Source organism: Camelina sativa, chromosome 2 (genome assembly GCF_030686135.1).
Source record: "Camelina sativa cultivar CO46 ecotype springtype chromosome 2, ASM3068613v1".
In the NCBI taxonomy this organism is placed as follows: Eukaryota; Viridiplantae; Streptophyta; class Magnoliopsida; order Brassicales; family Brassicaceae; genus Camelina; species Camelina sativa.
This window is the reverse complement of record NC_141881.1, coordinates 479,364-494,724: the sequence shown is the minus strand read 5'-3', so window position 1 is coordinate 494,724 and position 15,361 is coordinate 479,364. Positions and strand designations below refer to the sequence as shown.

The following is a 15,361-nucleotide window of genomic DNA, read 5'->3' as shown; positions in this document are numbered from 1 at the left end:
AAAAGCCCAATTACTTTGAGGGACCACATACGCTGTCTCTCCAACGTAGAGCCCAGATCCGATCCGACAGGAAACTTTCCGAAGACGAAAGAGCACGTCTGTCTGGTCTGTCCACTTTCTTTCTCCGCTGGTCTCGAGGAATCTTTCGAGCATCTATGGTGAGTAGATTCTTCTCACAACCACTCTTTCATCGTTTTCGTCTTACGAACTGTGTTTTGACTTTGAACTTTTCGTTGATAAAACAAATCCAACTTGTCTTCTCTCTCTCTGACTCGTGTCTTCTTCAGCGCCAAAAGATATGATTTATTGTTAATAAAAAAAAAAAAAAAACTTCTTTTTTTACAGTTGTTCGTGATGGTTTGGGACACAAATCTTGGAACTCAGTTTGATCCGACCAGCTTATGATTCTGTCTTTTTTCTTAGAACCCCTTGATCCACACTGACTAATCCCGTGTCAGTTGGTTCTGCTGGAAAAAAAAGTCCGATCCCATTGCCACAAAAGTTTCCAATTCAGTATATAATGCTTGCTTGCTTCATAGGTTGTCATGTCGATACTGTGTTGTGTTCCTGTACTTGAATGTGTATACTGTTTGGGTTGTGCCCATTGGTTGTGGAAGAAATGTTTGTACACAGCAGGTCACGAGAGTGAGAATTGGGGATCTGCTACATCAGATGAGTTTGAGCCAATCCCTAGGATCTGCCGTTTGATCTTAGCCGTTTATGAGGAGGATCTTCATGACCCTATGTGGGCACCTCCTGGTGGTTATGGGATTGACCCGTATCATGTTATTCTCAAGAAAGACTATGATCAGACTCAAGGCCGTGTGACGCCTTACATGATCTACTTGGATCATGACAACGGCGATGTCGTCTTGGCCATTAGAGGGCTTAATTTGGCTAAAGAGTGTGATTATGCTGTTCTGCTTGATAACAAACTTGGACAGACCAAGTTTGAAGGAGGTTATGTGCATAACGGGTTGTTAAAGGCTGCCATGTGGGTTTTCGAAGAGGAGCATGTGGTTTTAAGGGAGCTACTCGAGGCAAACCCGAGCTATTCGTTGACGTTTGTTGGACATTCGCTAGGTGCAGGGGTTGTGTCTTTGCTTGTCTTGTTTGTGATTCAAAACCGGGCTAGGTTGGGGAACATAGAGAGGAAGAGGATTAGATGTTTTGCTATTGCTCCTCCAAGATGTATGTCTCTCCATCTAGCTGTGACATATGCAGATGTCATAAACTCTATTGTTCTACAGGTATGATGATTGTCTAATTTGGCCTCCATCGACTCTCGCTTAGGTGCATCTTCTGATCCATTTTACGTACTGCTCTGAATAAACCAGGATGATTTCTTACCTCGGACTACCACAGCTCTAGAGAATGTCTTCAAGTCAATTATTTGGTATGGAACTAGTATTAATATTTCAAAAAACTAAGTAGTTGTTATTAGCCTAAGTTTAGAAGAAGAAGAAGAAGAAAAAATCTCATGCTCTTGTTGTTACATCTTAAACCTTCAGCTTGCCATGCTTGTTGTGTCTCACATGTTTGAAAGATACATTCACATTCGAGGAGAAAAAACTCAAAGATGCAAGGCGTCTATATGCTCCTGGTAGGTTATACCACATCGTTGTGCGCAAGCCCTTAAGGTAATTTATTCTTTATTTATATACTTATGTGCTTTAAAATCGTTTTCTACAACTCGAAGACGAGTTAAAGTGAAAACCATGCCCTTGGTGCAGATTAGGAAGATATCCACCTGTTGTGAGAACAGCTGTCCCAGTTGATGGGAGATTTGAGCAGATTGTTCTCTCCTGTAATGCAACAGCGGATCACGCTATCATTTGGATTGAAAGGGAATCGCAGAGAGCTCTCGATGTGAGTACCTTTAAATGTATTCTGCTTCATAGGACTGCTTCAGCTTTGGGAGATCATGAGTTCTGACAAATTTATTTCTGTGTGGTGAACTTTTTTCAGTTAATGCTGGAAGAGGACCAAGTTATGCAGATTCCAGCGGAGCAGAAAATAGTGCGCCAAAAATCGATTGTTGAGGATCATGACGAAGAATACAGAGCGGCTATAATGAAGGCAGCTTCGTTGAACATCCCCATGTCTCCATCACCGTCTTATGGAACATTCCATGATACAGAAGAAGGAGAAAGCTCTGCAGGATCAGGCATGGAAGGATCCCCGTCCCCGTGGTCTTTCAAAGGAGTGAGAAGAAAATGGAATCAATTCATAGATTGCCGTTTTCCTGTAAATGACGACAGTGGACATATGATCTTCAAGAAAACGGAATCTGCAGCTTTGTTGTGTGGTCAAGAAACATGAAAATATCTTGTTATAGGTGTACATGTAGAATCTAGGATATAGTTTCAGATCAGCAAAGTAGATGAAAATTCATTATTGAGAGATTAAGGGTTTCTTTATTGTTCAAGCTCTTTTTGTGCCACTTCCTGTGCTGTTGCTAGCAATTTCTTCTGAAATATCAATAGATACAACTCTTATATATTGTAATACTATATACGCTGTTCATTTGACAACCTCACTTGTTTGTAGCTACAACTATAAACTTGATCTTGACTCCATCCAACTTTGCTATGCTGTTGCTAAGCCAAGCCATGAACGTTCGTTTAATAACCAGGCACTAACAGATTAGTGCTTAGTGCCTGTATTTTTATTAGCATGATTGACTACATATATTCACTCCGACTTGGTCTCTTGTGTCCCTGGAGGTACACCAAGATCTGGAACGGCTTCACCTGCAAGTGAAGGTAACACCAGGTTATAAAAACCTTGAGGAGGCACTAAAATCCACTAGGAAAATATGAATCGAAAGCTATACCATGCATGCGTTTGAGGAATCTCTCAAATTCTTTGAAATTTTGAGACTCCATCAGAGTTGGGTTCAGCCTCAGGTAAGTGAAACAAGATAAGTGGCGACCATCCGGATCGTTAAGGGGCTTTGCATTTTCAAGTATCTTGTTGTAACCTTCTCTGTCATAACAAGGAAGAGCATTTTCACTAGCAACAGGTATACTAGCATCCCAAGCAGCATTCAGCACCTGAAAATTAACATGAAATCAGAATTGGCAAGTTAAGATTTTGGCCTAAACCAATTAAAGCCTAACTTGAAGAAGTTTTTACCTGCCAAACTAGACCTTCTGGATCCGCCAGAGCCTCTGGAAAATCCTCATGTTGATCAAGTGTTCGTAACTCCACACATGTAAAGTTGAGAGCAGCATCATGTCTCTTGAACATTGCAGCTATTGGACCATAGCCATCACGGTTTGAGGAGTTGTAGAAGCCAGCAGTGAGTTCAGCAGCATGACTAGCTGTTTTATACCACCAGTGTATTCCTGAGAGCTGATTTCCAGAAATGGAAAGACAAAATGGTTCGATCAGCACAACCCAGAGAAATATATAGTTCACTTGCCCCATCAATAGAGCTTTGTTTACCTTCGCAGCGATGCAATTTCCTTCAAAAGCCAAATTCGCCATTGCAAGAACACGATCACCATGGTCAATCAGAACTCTTGAGTACCAATTAAGAAAGAATCTACCATAGTAGCTGTCATAATCGCCTCCATCGCGGAAAAACCCAGTCCCATGTGGTGTTGAATTATAAGTGTCTGTGTTATCAGGTCCTCTGCCCCAAAAGCTGTGGCCTCTTACCTCTGCAGCCTCCTCTAAGCTCTTCATCAAATATTTATCATAACACTGCTCAGACAGGAGACAGCGCATCAGAGAATATATATTGGTAAGTAAACTTAAGTCCAAATAGCAATGGAAGATAGAATGTAGTCTAATCACCAAGCACATAATGTAGTCCAAATAGCAATGGAAGATAATATGCTTCTAATCCATGAAAAGTATTACCTGGAACTCACCAATACCAGGATATTTCCACCCAAATTGTGCAGGGTATGAAGGATACCTCAGCTCCCCACATGGACCTAGTCCAACTTCAATTTCAGAGATGATGTTATCCTCAAAGAATTCATCAAATTCCACCCGAAAGCTTCGCATGTAATCAAAGTAAACCTACAAATTATTCATTAAAAAGTTTCGTATGGTCTTCTGAATGGAAAATATATTATCACTGAACTAAAAATTCGATCATGATAACTTGATAGAGTAAAGCCATACCTCCAGAGCAGTCCGTCCTCTTAAAACCCGTTGCTTATCAATTCCCCAAGTAAGGCACTCAGTGTTACGCCTACCTTCTCTGTCAGTGAAGTATATGTCAGGATTGCTTAGACCAATTTCTCTAACCCACTCAGGGATTTGTATATGCACATCATCTCCAACATTGCCTCCACATTCGTGGAACGACATAACAACCTGAAGTCAGGATAAGTCAAAACCATGGAAAAGGTTCAGCTCAAGTCTTCATATCATTTCATTAAACTAATCTCAAGCAACAAACTCAGCTATATTATTGTCAGTGAAGGGCTAATGAAAGCAAATGATATACCTGTATCTTAAGTCCAAGCTCACGTATCATCTGAAAAAGTTTCTTGTAACCAGTCCAGTTATAGACCTGTGGTGTATGAGCCTCCACAATACCCCACCAGCAGTCAAGCATAACACCATCAACATTAACCGACTTTAAGGTTCTTAACTGATCCAAAAGCTCTTCCGGTTCCACTACTTCCGAATTCATATCAATCACTCCCAACTATATCATACAACAACAGCCAAATCAACAAAACAACACATCTCTAGCCTACCAAATCAAAAAAAAATCAAGAAGAAGAAGAAGACTTACTGGTAGCATAACATACACGGGAACATAAGCTGTACCGGAAAAATCACGCTCTTCGAAATGCACAACTTCTTCATCAACCTTTCAAATCAAGAGCGATCCATCAAACAAAAAATATTGGATACGACGACGAGTGAGCTAGAGAACTTACGAGCTGATCAGTAGTAGAGTCGTTGTCCTCAACGGAATCTTCAATTGGAACTGGATCCTCCTCATCCTCCTCATTAGTAGTACTCTCTTCTCTCTGTTTCACTTTGGCAAAAACCAACGGCGATCTAGCACCAGAAAATGTAGAAACACCACCACGCCAGTCTCCGACGCTAAACGGTAAAGAGCTCCGAGCCGATACTCTCGCCGCCGGAGCTCCGAGCTTCACGCTCACTGGAATTACAGTATGATTCAACCTAATCGCCATTACTAAAACAAACAAACAAACAAAATATCTCAATTCCGTAGCAACAAAAAAGTGTTGCTATTATTCAGAGATTTCGTGGCATTGAACCACGTGAAGGCTCTTAGTGATGGATCCAAGAAGAACCATTGGTTCAAATCAATTTTGAAAATTTGTTTCAGTGAGTGATTCACTCAGATCCGTTGATTTCACCCACGTGGCAGTACCCGACACGTCGGCAACTTTATCAATGGGCTTTTTTGAAAAAACTTATTGGGCCCATAAAGCCATTATCTCTCAGGTCTGTCTCTATTACAAAGAGATAGGTTATCTACATTAGATTAGTCTCCACATTTTTATATTATCATCATCCAATGTGAATATAACGGTTACTATATTGTATTTTAAATTGTTCGATTGTACTTGCACGAGTGTTATGAATTTTCTAATTTCTAAAACAATTTGGCTAACCTAATAATAATATTGTAAAATATTTATAGAGAGGGATCAACGATGTATTATAGTACTATTAATCTGAAGACGTGCATCGTAGTGGAAAAATGTTTGTCAGTTGTGTCGCCTCTCTAATTAATGCTCTGCGTCGTAACAAAATCATTGAAGCTTTAAATTTGAATTTCACTATGTTTTCTTGCATTATTATTAGCCTATACTCTCGTAAGTCGTAACTTCCATTTTGAATACAATTTCGACATTTAGGATCTCATTGGTTAGAAGATTTTGATTGTTGTAAAAATCAGTGTACATATATATATATATATGTAGGAGCTGTAATACTATTTTAAAAATCTATCAGTACTAAGTTAGTATATTTTATAATAGAAAAGGACTAGCTAGAGCATCTAAAAATTAAAATATGTGTTTCTATGAAACACAAACATATGGGTATAGTGACTGAGTGAGTGAGTTATGTCAACATAAATCATATATATAAAAGTAGAGTTTCAGTCTCTCCTTATTGGTCCACTTGGCAATGCAATTTTAACAAAAAGAAAAAAATTATATTAAAACAATTAATTTTCACATTTAACTCATATAATATAAAACTGAAATCTTTATAGCTTCTCCCTATAAATTATGCATTAACTTTATTTCTCCACTAAGTTGTATTAATCAATTGTATTAAAACAAAACAATAAATTAGAATTGTAACTCTCATTTTTCTAAATATAATTTTTCATCATTTCTCTTCCTACAAATACTTATTATCTTATTCTCTTAGTCTATCACTCTTTCATTCTCTCATCTTCTTCCACTACTCTCAAATCTCTTTTTTGTTTTGTTTTGTTTTGTTTTGTATTTTTTTTGTTATTGTTGTTGTATGGGTTATAAAAAATCAAATCAAATATCATTGTAAAAGCTTAGTTTTAGAGTTTGTATGATATGTATATCTTATATATTTATTTTAATCTTTTAAAATGTTTATCTCCATTTTCTATTTTATATTAACATCTTATAAGTCATTATTTTCATACTTCATTACAATATTCACCACACAATAAGATCATAAAGTTGAAATGATCCATATGTAATTATCTATTATGTCTCTGGTTATCTCACATATTCATGTATCATTTTAAATAATTTATAAAGATCAATATAATATTTAAAGATCAATATAATTATCCATTTATCCATTTATAAAGACTATTTTGTTTTGTGATCCAATTGTTAAATCTGCAGAGATCAATATAATATATATATATATATATATATATATTTTTATGATTTGAGGTTTTTGAAAACAAAAAGAACATAATTAAACAATTGGTTTTTTGTGTCTTTAATCAAAATAAAAAATGATCCAAAAAACAAAACATATTCAACTGGAACTTAGATATAAAAATAAAATATAATTTTAAAAATATCATTTCACTAAATTCTCTAAAGATGAAACCATTAGTATGAAATCTAGCACTATAAATTAAATTGATGAGTGAAAACCAAAAAAATATAAGTTATCCTTGGGATTTTAAAAATTATTGAGATTGAAGAATTCATATAATTTTATAAGAAAAACAATTTAGTTTGTCACTTAAAAAGTAATATTTTTATTTTGAAATATTATGTGTAAGTGTTGAGTTTATATCAACAAACAACCAAATCATGTGAATTTTGATTCAGCCACTTGGTATTCCTTTTATTTTATGTTATAATAAATTAAAAGTTTTATTTATAATTAAAGACATGTAACTCCATTTAACTCAAATGTAACTCCTATCCAATAATTATACATTAATTCATTCCTCCTACTAACTTATTATCTTTCAAGAGAAATTATTTTTGGTTAAATTTTAATATTTTTTATTTATTTTGGTTGGCTAAACTTATATTCATATTTTGGTTGGCTAAATTAATATATTTCTCATGTAAAATTATTGTTTACAATATATTTCTCATTTCAAAGTTTAAAGCAATATATCATATATATAAAAGTAAGGTTTTGGTCTCTCCTTATTGGTTGATTTTCATTTAATGTTTTCTAATTTTTTTATTTTTTTTTATTTGCTTTCTAATTGCTTTAAACAATATTTAAGATCCAATAAAGACAATACATTTAACTCACACATTAAAATAAAATTATAACTGAAAATAAAATAAATTATGCATTAATCATATTCTACCGCTCAATTCTATTCAAACACAATAAATTACTATTGTAACTCCATAGTTCTAAATGTAACTTCCATCATTTCTTATCATATAAATAAGCATTCTCTTAATCTATCATTCTCTCTTATTGACATTATTTTACTATCTCATTTTCACATTCTCTCATTCTCTTCTACAATATTTCAAATCATTTTTCATTTTTTTTTGTTATTTTTGATTTCTTATTTTTGTTGTATGGGTTGTAAAAAAAAAAATATCATTGTAAATTGTTAATGCTAAATTTTAATTTTAGAGACTACATGATATATATTTTACATTGTTCTTATTTTAAAAGATTTATCTCCTTTATCTAATTTGGATTATTATCTTATAAGTAATCATTCTCTCTTCCTCTCCCACCAATATCAAATGTTGTTATATCTCATATGTGTTGTAAGAGTTTGATCCTATATTTTAATTTAGAAAGTATTATACATATATAGATATTACATTGTTCTATTTTTTAAAGATTCATCTCCATTATCTAATTTGGATTACCATCTTATAATAAATATTCTCTCTTCCTCTCCTACCAATATCAAATGTTGTTATATCTCATATGTGTTGTAACTTATAAGAGTTTGATTCTATATTTTAATGTAGAAAGTATTATATATATTTAACATTGTTTTCAATTTTTATTTTATTTATATAAAAATATTTCTTTTATATTTCTTGCCTTTCTAATCTATTCATATTTATTTTTTAAATTTGCATAGTTAAATTTTAATTCACATATGTTGGTTTTAACAAAATAATCAACTTTATTTGAGAATTAGATGTTCCTATTCATTTTTAAACGATCAATGTGTAACATATAAGCATTTTGTCTTGCAATCACAAGTTCCATTTCCATTGCTTAACTCCATGGTTAAACTATAATATATGTTGTCCTATTTGTAGGAATAACAACATACTTATTTAATTTATTTAAAAGAGCAGATGATTAAACGAAATAAACATTTCTCCAAATTTTATAATTCAATCAGTGAATGTACTTATTACTTTGAAAAACTTTTACATTGAAGTTCATAAAATCATATAAGAAAACTAAAATACTATATCACTTCAAATTTGGAAGGAAACACTTGGTATTCCTTTAAAAAAAAGTCAAGACACATATAAAAATTTATTAATATTTAACTCACTTTAAAGACATTAAAGGTCATTTAACTCAAAAATAACTTCTATCCAATAATTTCATACATTCCTCCCACAAATGAAAAAATATATATATGTTCAAGATTGTATTTAAATATTACATAATTTTTTAGTTAGCTAAATTTATAGTCACATATATACAATATATATACATAAGAATTTATATTACTTATTAACACCATAATTCGACCCATTATTTGCTTAACTCAATATTGGTTTCAAAGCCAACTAAAGAAAAAAAGAAACAATCTTATTGATATTAGACCAAAACATGAGCATACAAACATAATCACTTACACGGAAGATATTTTAAAAAAATAACTTATTATTGCAACATCAACGTATGAAGGGTTTACATAAGCAGTTAATTAGAAAATCTATAATACAATAAATGTATTGGAAACAATATCAGTCAATGATAAGATTGGATCCTCAAAAGCAAGAAACAACATCTTCATAATTCATAAAAAGTAAACGCCACAATTATACACATCTGAACGAAATGGTATAAACATATAGTGTATAAATAAAAGTGACGGCAAAGCCCGTATATGCCTAATTAAAATGAAATAATACAAAAGAGAAAACGAAAAAAACCAAAAAAAAAACAAGAAAGTGCCAACTACACCACAACTCACGCGTTGCGTGGGAAAGCACCTAGTAAATAATTATAGTAGAATTTATACACAAAGTTTTGTCGTTATGGAAATAAATGTGCATGCAACCGCAAGTGGTGCGTATGCGTTACTAAATAAGTGTGGGGGCTTCGTGGATAGAGATGGATCAATTATTATTTTCACGAGTTTCTTGCCTTCATTTTAGCTTTACCCCTCTCTCCTGATCTTGCAATCAATTTTATTATTTTTTACTGCCACTTGTTCCTTTTTTTACTTACTTCGGACAAGATAGTGCTTTGAAGGTATAAAACAACCAACGATCGGTATTTGATGTCCCTCAATTGATTATCAAACTTGACAGTAGTGTGTGTTTGTTTATTTTATTTATTTTATTTTGCATCTTAATAGTATAATAATCTATTATATATGCGGGTGAAATGCGCATTTATATGCTACTATCTATCAAAGAAACTGGAATCTTCAATATCCAACTACAGTATATTCCATTTTCTTGCAACTACGTCTAAGTACATTCTGTTTGTCTTATATTTAAGATCGAGTTATATAAATAACATTTAAAAGGTAATTATCTACATTGATGTGAGCCAGACAAGAGTTCCATTTTTTGGTTTGTTAAAACATGTTGATACGTTCCATTTCCTTACAACGAGATGGATAAAATTTATAAAATGATTGTAAGACGATAAAACCCCGACGTGTGTATTAACATGCAAAAACAAAAACAAAACCTGATGAAAGACTTGACAGAAGATTAATTCTTGAAAATTCTCTTCCTCAGTTTTTTCCTCCTTCTGATTTTTTTTTCCTCTTAAAAACGCGATCCCTTCTGTTTACTCCTCACCTTCACCGATCTCGGCGTGGGTCACCTCTGCCCCTCATGGGCAAACAAAAAACTAAGAAAAAGCCCCCTCGCGGTATCCCCACTGGATCCGCTTCGACCAGTTCATCTCCGGTGCAGAGCAATCCGCCTGAATCTCCACATTCAGCCGGAGCCGCATCATCCGCTACATCACCATGTTTGTTGCCTGAATCCACGAGGATCTCAGCCAACCAGGTCAAGTCTGATTCCTGCAAAATGCTTACCGCTGTGACTGACTTTGTAGCAATCGAAAATCCTAGATCTGAAATCCCTAGATCTGTCAATTTGGGGGAAGCAGCTACAGTTACCAACGGGCCGGTAAATACACCTGTTCCTTCACCCGCGATGCCCAATCAAGTTCAGGACGTTACTCCCGCTGTCCTTCCCTCGGCGATGCCAGTTAAAGTCTCGGCCGTCATCCCCGAACAAACATCACAGTCTCCCTGGCGAGACCTGGTTAAAAGTGACACAGTTCACATGGAGAAGAAGGGTAACCCTTTCACGCTTGACTCAGGAGAGATCTGTGTCACCATTCCAAACTCGGTCATAGAGAAGAACAAGAAGTCTTGGGAGAGTTTTATTTTGGGGCAGTTTTACGAGGAACCCCCTCACCGTGCAGTTGTCCATGCCATTGTCAATGGCATCTGGAGCCGACAGCACAGAGATATCACTGTATCCAAGATGGAAGGAAACTCGTTCCTGTTTAAGGTGCCTTGTCCGAATACAAGACGCAGAATTCTGAGTCAACCCCTTTGGCAAGTTGATGGACAAACTATGTTTGTAGCCAAATGGTCTCCGGACATTGTTCCAAAGAAGCCAGAACTCTCAAGGGTACCTGTGTGGTTAGAGTTTCATGGAGTACCATTAGAATTTTTCAACAGGGAAGGCTTAGAACACATAGCTGGACTTGTTGGACACCCGGTTTGCCTACATCCACAAACTGAGAAGCTCATCAACATTGAGGTAGCCAAAGTCTATACGGTCATTGATCCCCGCAAGCCCCTACCTGAGGCGGTCAATGCTCGGTTTGAATCTGGGCAGATTAAGAGAATCCATGTTACGAGTCCTTGGTTGCCTTCCTTGTGTACTCATTGTAAGAGTATTGGTCATACAGTCTCCGTTGTACAAAGGCTCCACCGACATGTGGATTCTGCGGCTCTGTGAAGCATGCCTCTGAGAGCTGTCCTCGTTCTGCTCAATCTAAGAAGATGGGGAAGCAGCCAATCCAGAGTCAGCTCCCTATAGTTGAATTTTCTGCTGATGCGAATCGACCTGGCACCCAAGCAAGAACAAATGCAGTGTGGCAACCGGTCAATTCTGGAAAGAAGGTGGCACGATCTCTTCAGCAAGGAGGCACTTCTAATTTGGCTGCTGCCAATGCACCAACTGCTACATGCCCCTTATCTTCTCCACTTCCACCCGTGAACCTTCAGCAGAACTGTGATGCAGGTCAGCTTTGTGTGGATCTATCGGCGAACCTTTTCCACAACTTACCGCGAGAAGAGGCGGAAGGAGGGTCTCACCAGGTAGACTCAGATCCTGATAGTCTGACTGGAGAGGAAAACAACCCGGAAGAGGATGCGGATCGGTTTCTTCGGGTTATCTCAAAGAGAATGCAGAAAAAGAAGGAGTCTCGTGCCAGGGCTGGAGGCCCTAAATTCCTCTAAGTCCATATCCCAGTAATGGATATTTTTTGTCGTAATGTAAGAGGTCTTAATGATCCTGTAAAGCGGAGAAGTTTTAGGAATTGGATTAAGGTTCATAAACCTTGTTTTGGTGGGATTATAGAAACCCATGTTCTTCAGGAGAAAGCGCATCATATAGTCTCGCGTGCTCTCCCTGGGTGGTTTTTGGCGGATAACTATGAGTTTTCTCATCTAGGGAAGATCTGGGTGGTCTGGCATCCTTCGGTAAAGGTTACTATATTATCTAAGTCTCTCCAAATGATCACTTGCTTAGTGAAGCTTCCTTTTGTTCCTTCTGACCTGGTAATATCCATAGTCTATGCCTCTTCAGTAAGCAGGGAGGAAAGATTGGCCCTTTGGTCCGAGATCCATCAAATTGCAGATTCCACCAACGTCACGAATAGGCCTTGGCTTGTCACAGGTGATTTCAACCAAATATTATCCTCGGAGGAGCATTCTAATCCCAGCTCAAACCTGTCGACAAGAGGAATGCGAGATCTCAAGCAATGTCTGATAAACTCTCGCCTATCAGACCTTCCTTATTGTGGTAATGAGTTCACCTGGTCAAACAAGCATGCTATAGATCCAATCTCGAAGAAGCTAGATAGAATCTTAGTCAATGATGAGTGGATGGTAGCCTTCCCAAACGCATTAGGAGTTTTTGGGGAACCTGGGTTCTCGGATCACAGCCCGGCTTGTATCTTCTTGGACACTGGTAAACCAAAGATCCGCAAACCCTTCAAATTTCTGGCCTTGCTGAACGAAAATGAGGAGTTTAGGCCTCTAATAAAGCTTTGGTGGCAAGCTTTGACCTTCGACTGCTCCAAAATGCTTCTGGTCTCTAAAAAATTAAAGGCGTTGAAGAGGGTTATAAAGGACTTCGCTCATGACAACTACTCTGATCTAGAAAAGCGAACTTCTGAAGCTTTTGAAAATCTGCAGAATTTCCAACAAACGCTACTGACCTCCCCATCTCCACTTTCGGCTCAGCTCGAAAAAGAGGCTCATTTGAATTGGTGCACTCTAGCATCAGCGGAGGAATCTTACTTGAGGCAAAAATCCAGAATCTGCTGGCTGGAAAATGGTGACAAGAACTCTAAGTTCTTTCATAGAGTTGTCTTGGCTCGTCAAGCACAGAATCACATCTTTTTCTTGCTGGACGACAATGATCAAGTGGTGGAGTCGAAGCTAGGGATCCAACAGCTTGCGGTGGATTTCTACAAACAACTCTTAGGAAGCAAAGGGATTGTTCACTCTCCATCTATTGATGTGCTGGAAGACATCATATCTCAGCGGTGTTCTGCCTCTGCGGTGCAGATTCTTTCAAGACCTTTTACTGCAGAGGAAATCAAAGCCGGTTTCTTCTCCTTACCAAGAAATAAGGCTTCGGGGCCAGATGGATACAGTGTAGAATTTTTTACTGCGCATTGGGACACAGTAGAAGCTGACATGATTGCAGCGGTTATGGAGTTCTACCAATCTGGTCAAATTCTCAAGCAGTGGAACGCCACACTACTCACATTGATCCCCAAATCTCCAAGTGCTTCCAGAATGTCGGAGTTTAGACCTATTGCCTGTTGCAACTCTATTTACAAGGTGGTGTCGAAGCTACTTGCAAACCGACTCAAGGAAGTTCTCCCGGAACTCATCTCTAACTCTCAATCGGCTTTCATCCCGGGCAGACTTCTGGTGGAGAATGTTTTACTGGCAACTGAGTTAGTCCAGAGATATAATCATAAGAATGTTTCGGACAGAGGCATGCTCAAGGTGGATTTAATGAAGGCTTTTGATTCAGTTAACTGGGAGTTCATTATCTGTGTCCTAAAGGTGATGGGTTTTCCTCAGCATTTTGTTCAGCTAATAACCGAATGCATCACTACGACAACCTTCTCTGTAGCTGTCAATGGAGAAAGATGTGGTTTTATCAGGGGAGCCAAGGGTTTACGACAAGGAGACTCAATTTCCCCTTATCTCTTCACTCTTGCCATGGAGGTATTCACCCAGTTGCTAAACAAACAATTCAACTCCAACGCCATTGGGCATCATCATCAGGCTCTGTTTCCCCAGGTAACTCACTTGGCATTCGCTGATGATATAATGATATTTTTTGATGGCAAGAGGACTTCTCTGGAGAACATCACAAAAGTGCTTCAAGATTTCTCGGTTCTTTCTGGTCTGTCTATGAACAAAGACAAAACGGATTTATTCCTAGCAGGAGTGAACCAGGATGAAACCTTACGCATTGACACGCTTGGCTTCAACCTCGGTTCACTCCCTATCCGTTATCTTGGTCTCCCGCTGATGCATAGGAAGCTGCGAATAAGTGATTACAGTCCTCTGTTAGACAAGGTATCAGCAAAGTTTACTTCCTGGTCAGCGCGTGCCCTATCTTATGCGGGGAGGAAAGCTTTGATCTCTTCAGTAATCTATGGAGTTTTCAACTTCTGGGCTTCAGCTTTCATTTTACCAAAATGGTGCATCAAGAGCATTGAGAGTATATGTTCCAGATTTCTTTGGTGCGGTGATATCACCAAGAAACCAGCGGCCAAAGTCGCTTGGCAGGATCTCTGTCTGCCGCTAGAGGAAGGGGGGCTGGGGTTTAGATGCTTTGCTAGATGGAACAAAACTCTCTGCCTTAAGCTTATTTGGAGACTGTTAACAGCCAGGGACTCCCTGTGGGCGGATTGGTTGAGAAATAATAAGATCAAAGATGAGATTTTCTGGCAAATTGATGAGAAGAAGCAAGCGTCTTGGACCTGGAAAACCATCTTGCATCTGCGACCCCTAGCATCGCAATTCTTACGATGTAATGTGGGAAATGGCAGCAAGGTAAGCTTCTGGTCTGACTGGTGGTCTCCCTTTGGTCCGCTGATAGACTTTATGGGAATCTCTGGGCCCTCTCAGACTGGCATTCCCCTTCATAAAACTGTGGCAGACGCTTGCAATCCCACGGGGTGGCTCATACGCCCTGCGAGATCCCCACAAGCTGAACTATTGCAAACCTACCTGACTACAGTGCCTCTACCCTCAATAAGCTCTGAGCTGGATCATTATACCTGGAAAATAGATGATGAGGAGCTGGATCTTTTTAGCACAAAGAAGACCTGGGACAGTCTGAGACAAAAACAGAACCCGCGGAGCTGGTCAAGGCAAGTGTGGTTCAAAGGGGCTATCCCAAGACACGCATTCATGATGTGG

At 37.5% G+C, this 15,361-nt stretch overlaps 2 protein-coding genes across 2 annotated transcripts; one reads left to right on the top strand and one right to left on the bottom strand.

Annotated features, from left to right (window-relative positions):
* The first annotated feature begins 17 nt into the window (after positions 1-17).
* Positions 18-2,534, top strand: LOC109124527 (uncharacterized). The gene is made up of 6 exons (XM_010428778.3): positions 18-158; positions 346-1,250; positions 1,338-1,396; positions 1,512-1,640; positions 1,734-1,869; positions 1,969-2,534. Exons 2-6 carry the CDS (start codon positions 546-548, stop codon positions 2,320-2,322), a joined length of 1,383 nt encoding a protein of 460 aa, XP_010427080.1. The 5' UTR covers positions 18-158; positions 346-545; the 3' UTR covers positions 2,323-2,534.
* LOC104711996 (beta-amylase 2, chloroplastic) lies at positions 2,398-5,449 on the bottom strand. Its single transcript, XM_010428787.3, has 9 exons — positions 4,911-5,449; positions 4,763-4,840; positions 4,469-4,672; positions 4,141-4,335; positions 3,871-4,035; positions 3,451-3,711; positions 3,139-3,357; positions 2,837-3,056; positions 2,398-2,753 (listed from the first exon to the last, which is right to left on the bottom strand). The coding sequence occupies exons 1-9, from the start codon at positions 5,172-5,174 to the stop codon at positions 2,695-2,697; spliced, it is 1,665 nt and encodes a 554-aa protein (XP_010427089.2). The 5' UTR covers positions 5,175-5,449; the 3' UTR covers positions 2,398-2,694.
* Positions 5,450-15,361: the final 9,912 nt, after the last annotated feature.

Coding starts and splice junctions, on each gene's coding strand:
- LOC109124527 (XM_010428778.3), top strand. CDS start 546: ATGTCGATACTGTGTTGTGTTCCTGTACTTGAATGTGTATACTGTTTG. Junction 1,397..1,511: donor GTCTTCAAGTCAATTATTTG/GTATGGAACTAG, acceptor TTAAACCTTCAG/CTTGCCATGCTTGTTGTGTC. Junction 1,641..1,733: donor GTTGTGCGCAAGCCCTTAAG/GTAATTTATTCT, acceptor CCCTTGGTGCAG/ATTAGGAAGATATCCACCTG.
- LOC104711996 (XM_010428787.3), bottom strand. CDS start 5,174: ATGGCGATTAGGTTGAATCATACTGTAATTCCAGTGAGCGTGAAGCTC. Junction 4,841..4,910: donor ACTCTACTACTGATCAGCTC/GTAAGTTCTCTA, acceptor TTGATTTGAAAG/GTTGATGAAGAAGTTGTGCA. Junction 4,673..4,762: donor CCGTGTATGTTATGCTACCA/GTAAGTCTTCTT, acceptor TGTATGATATAG/TTGGGAGTGATTGATATGAA.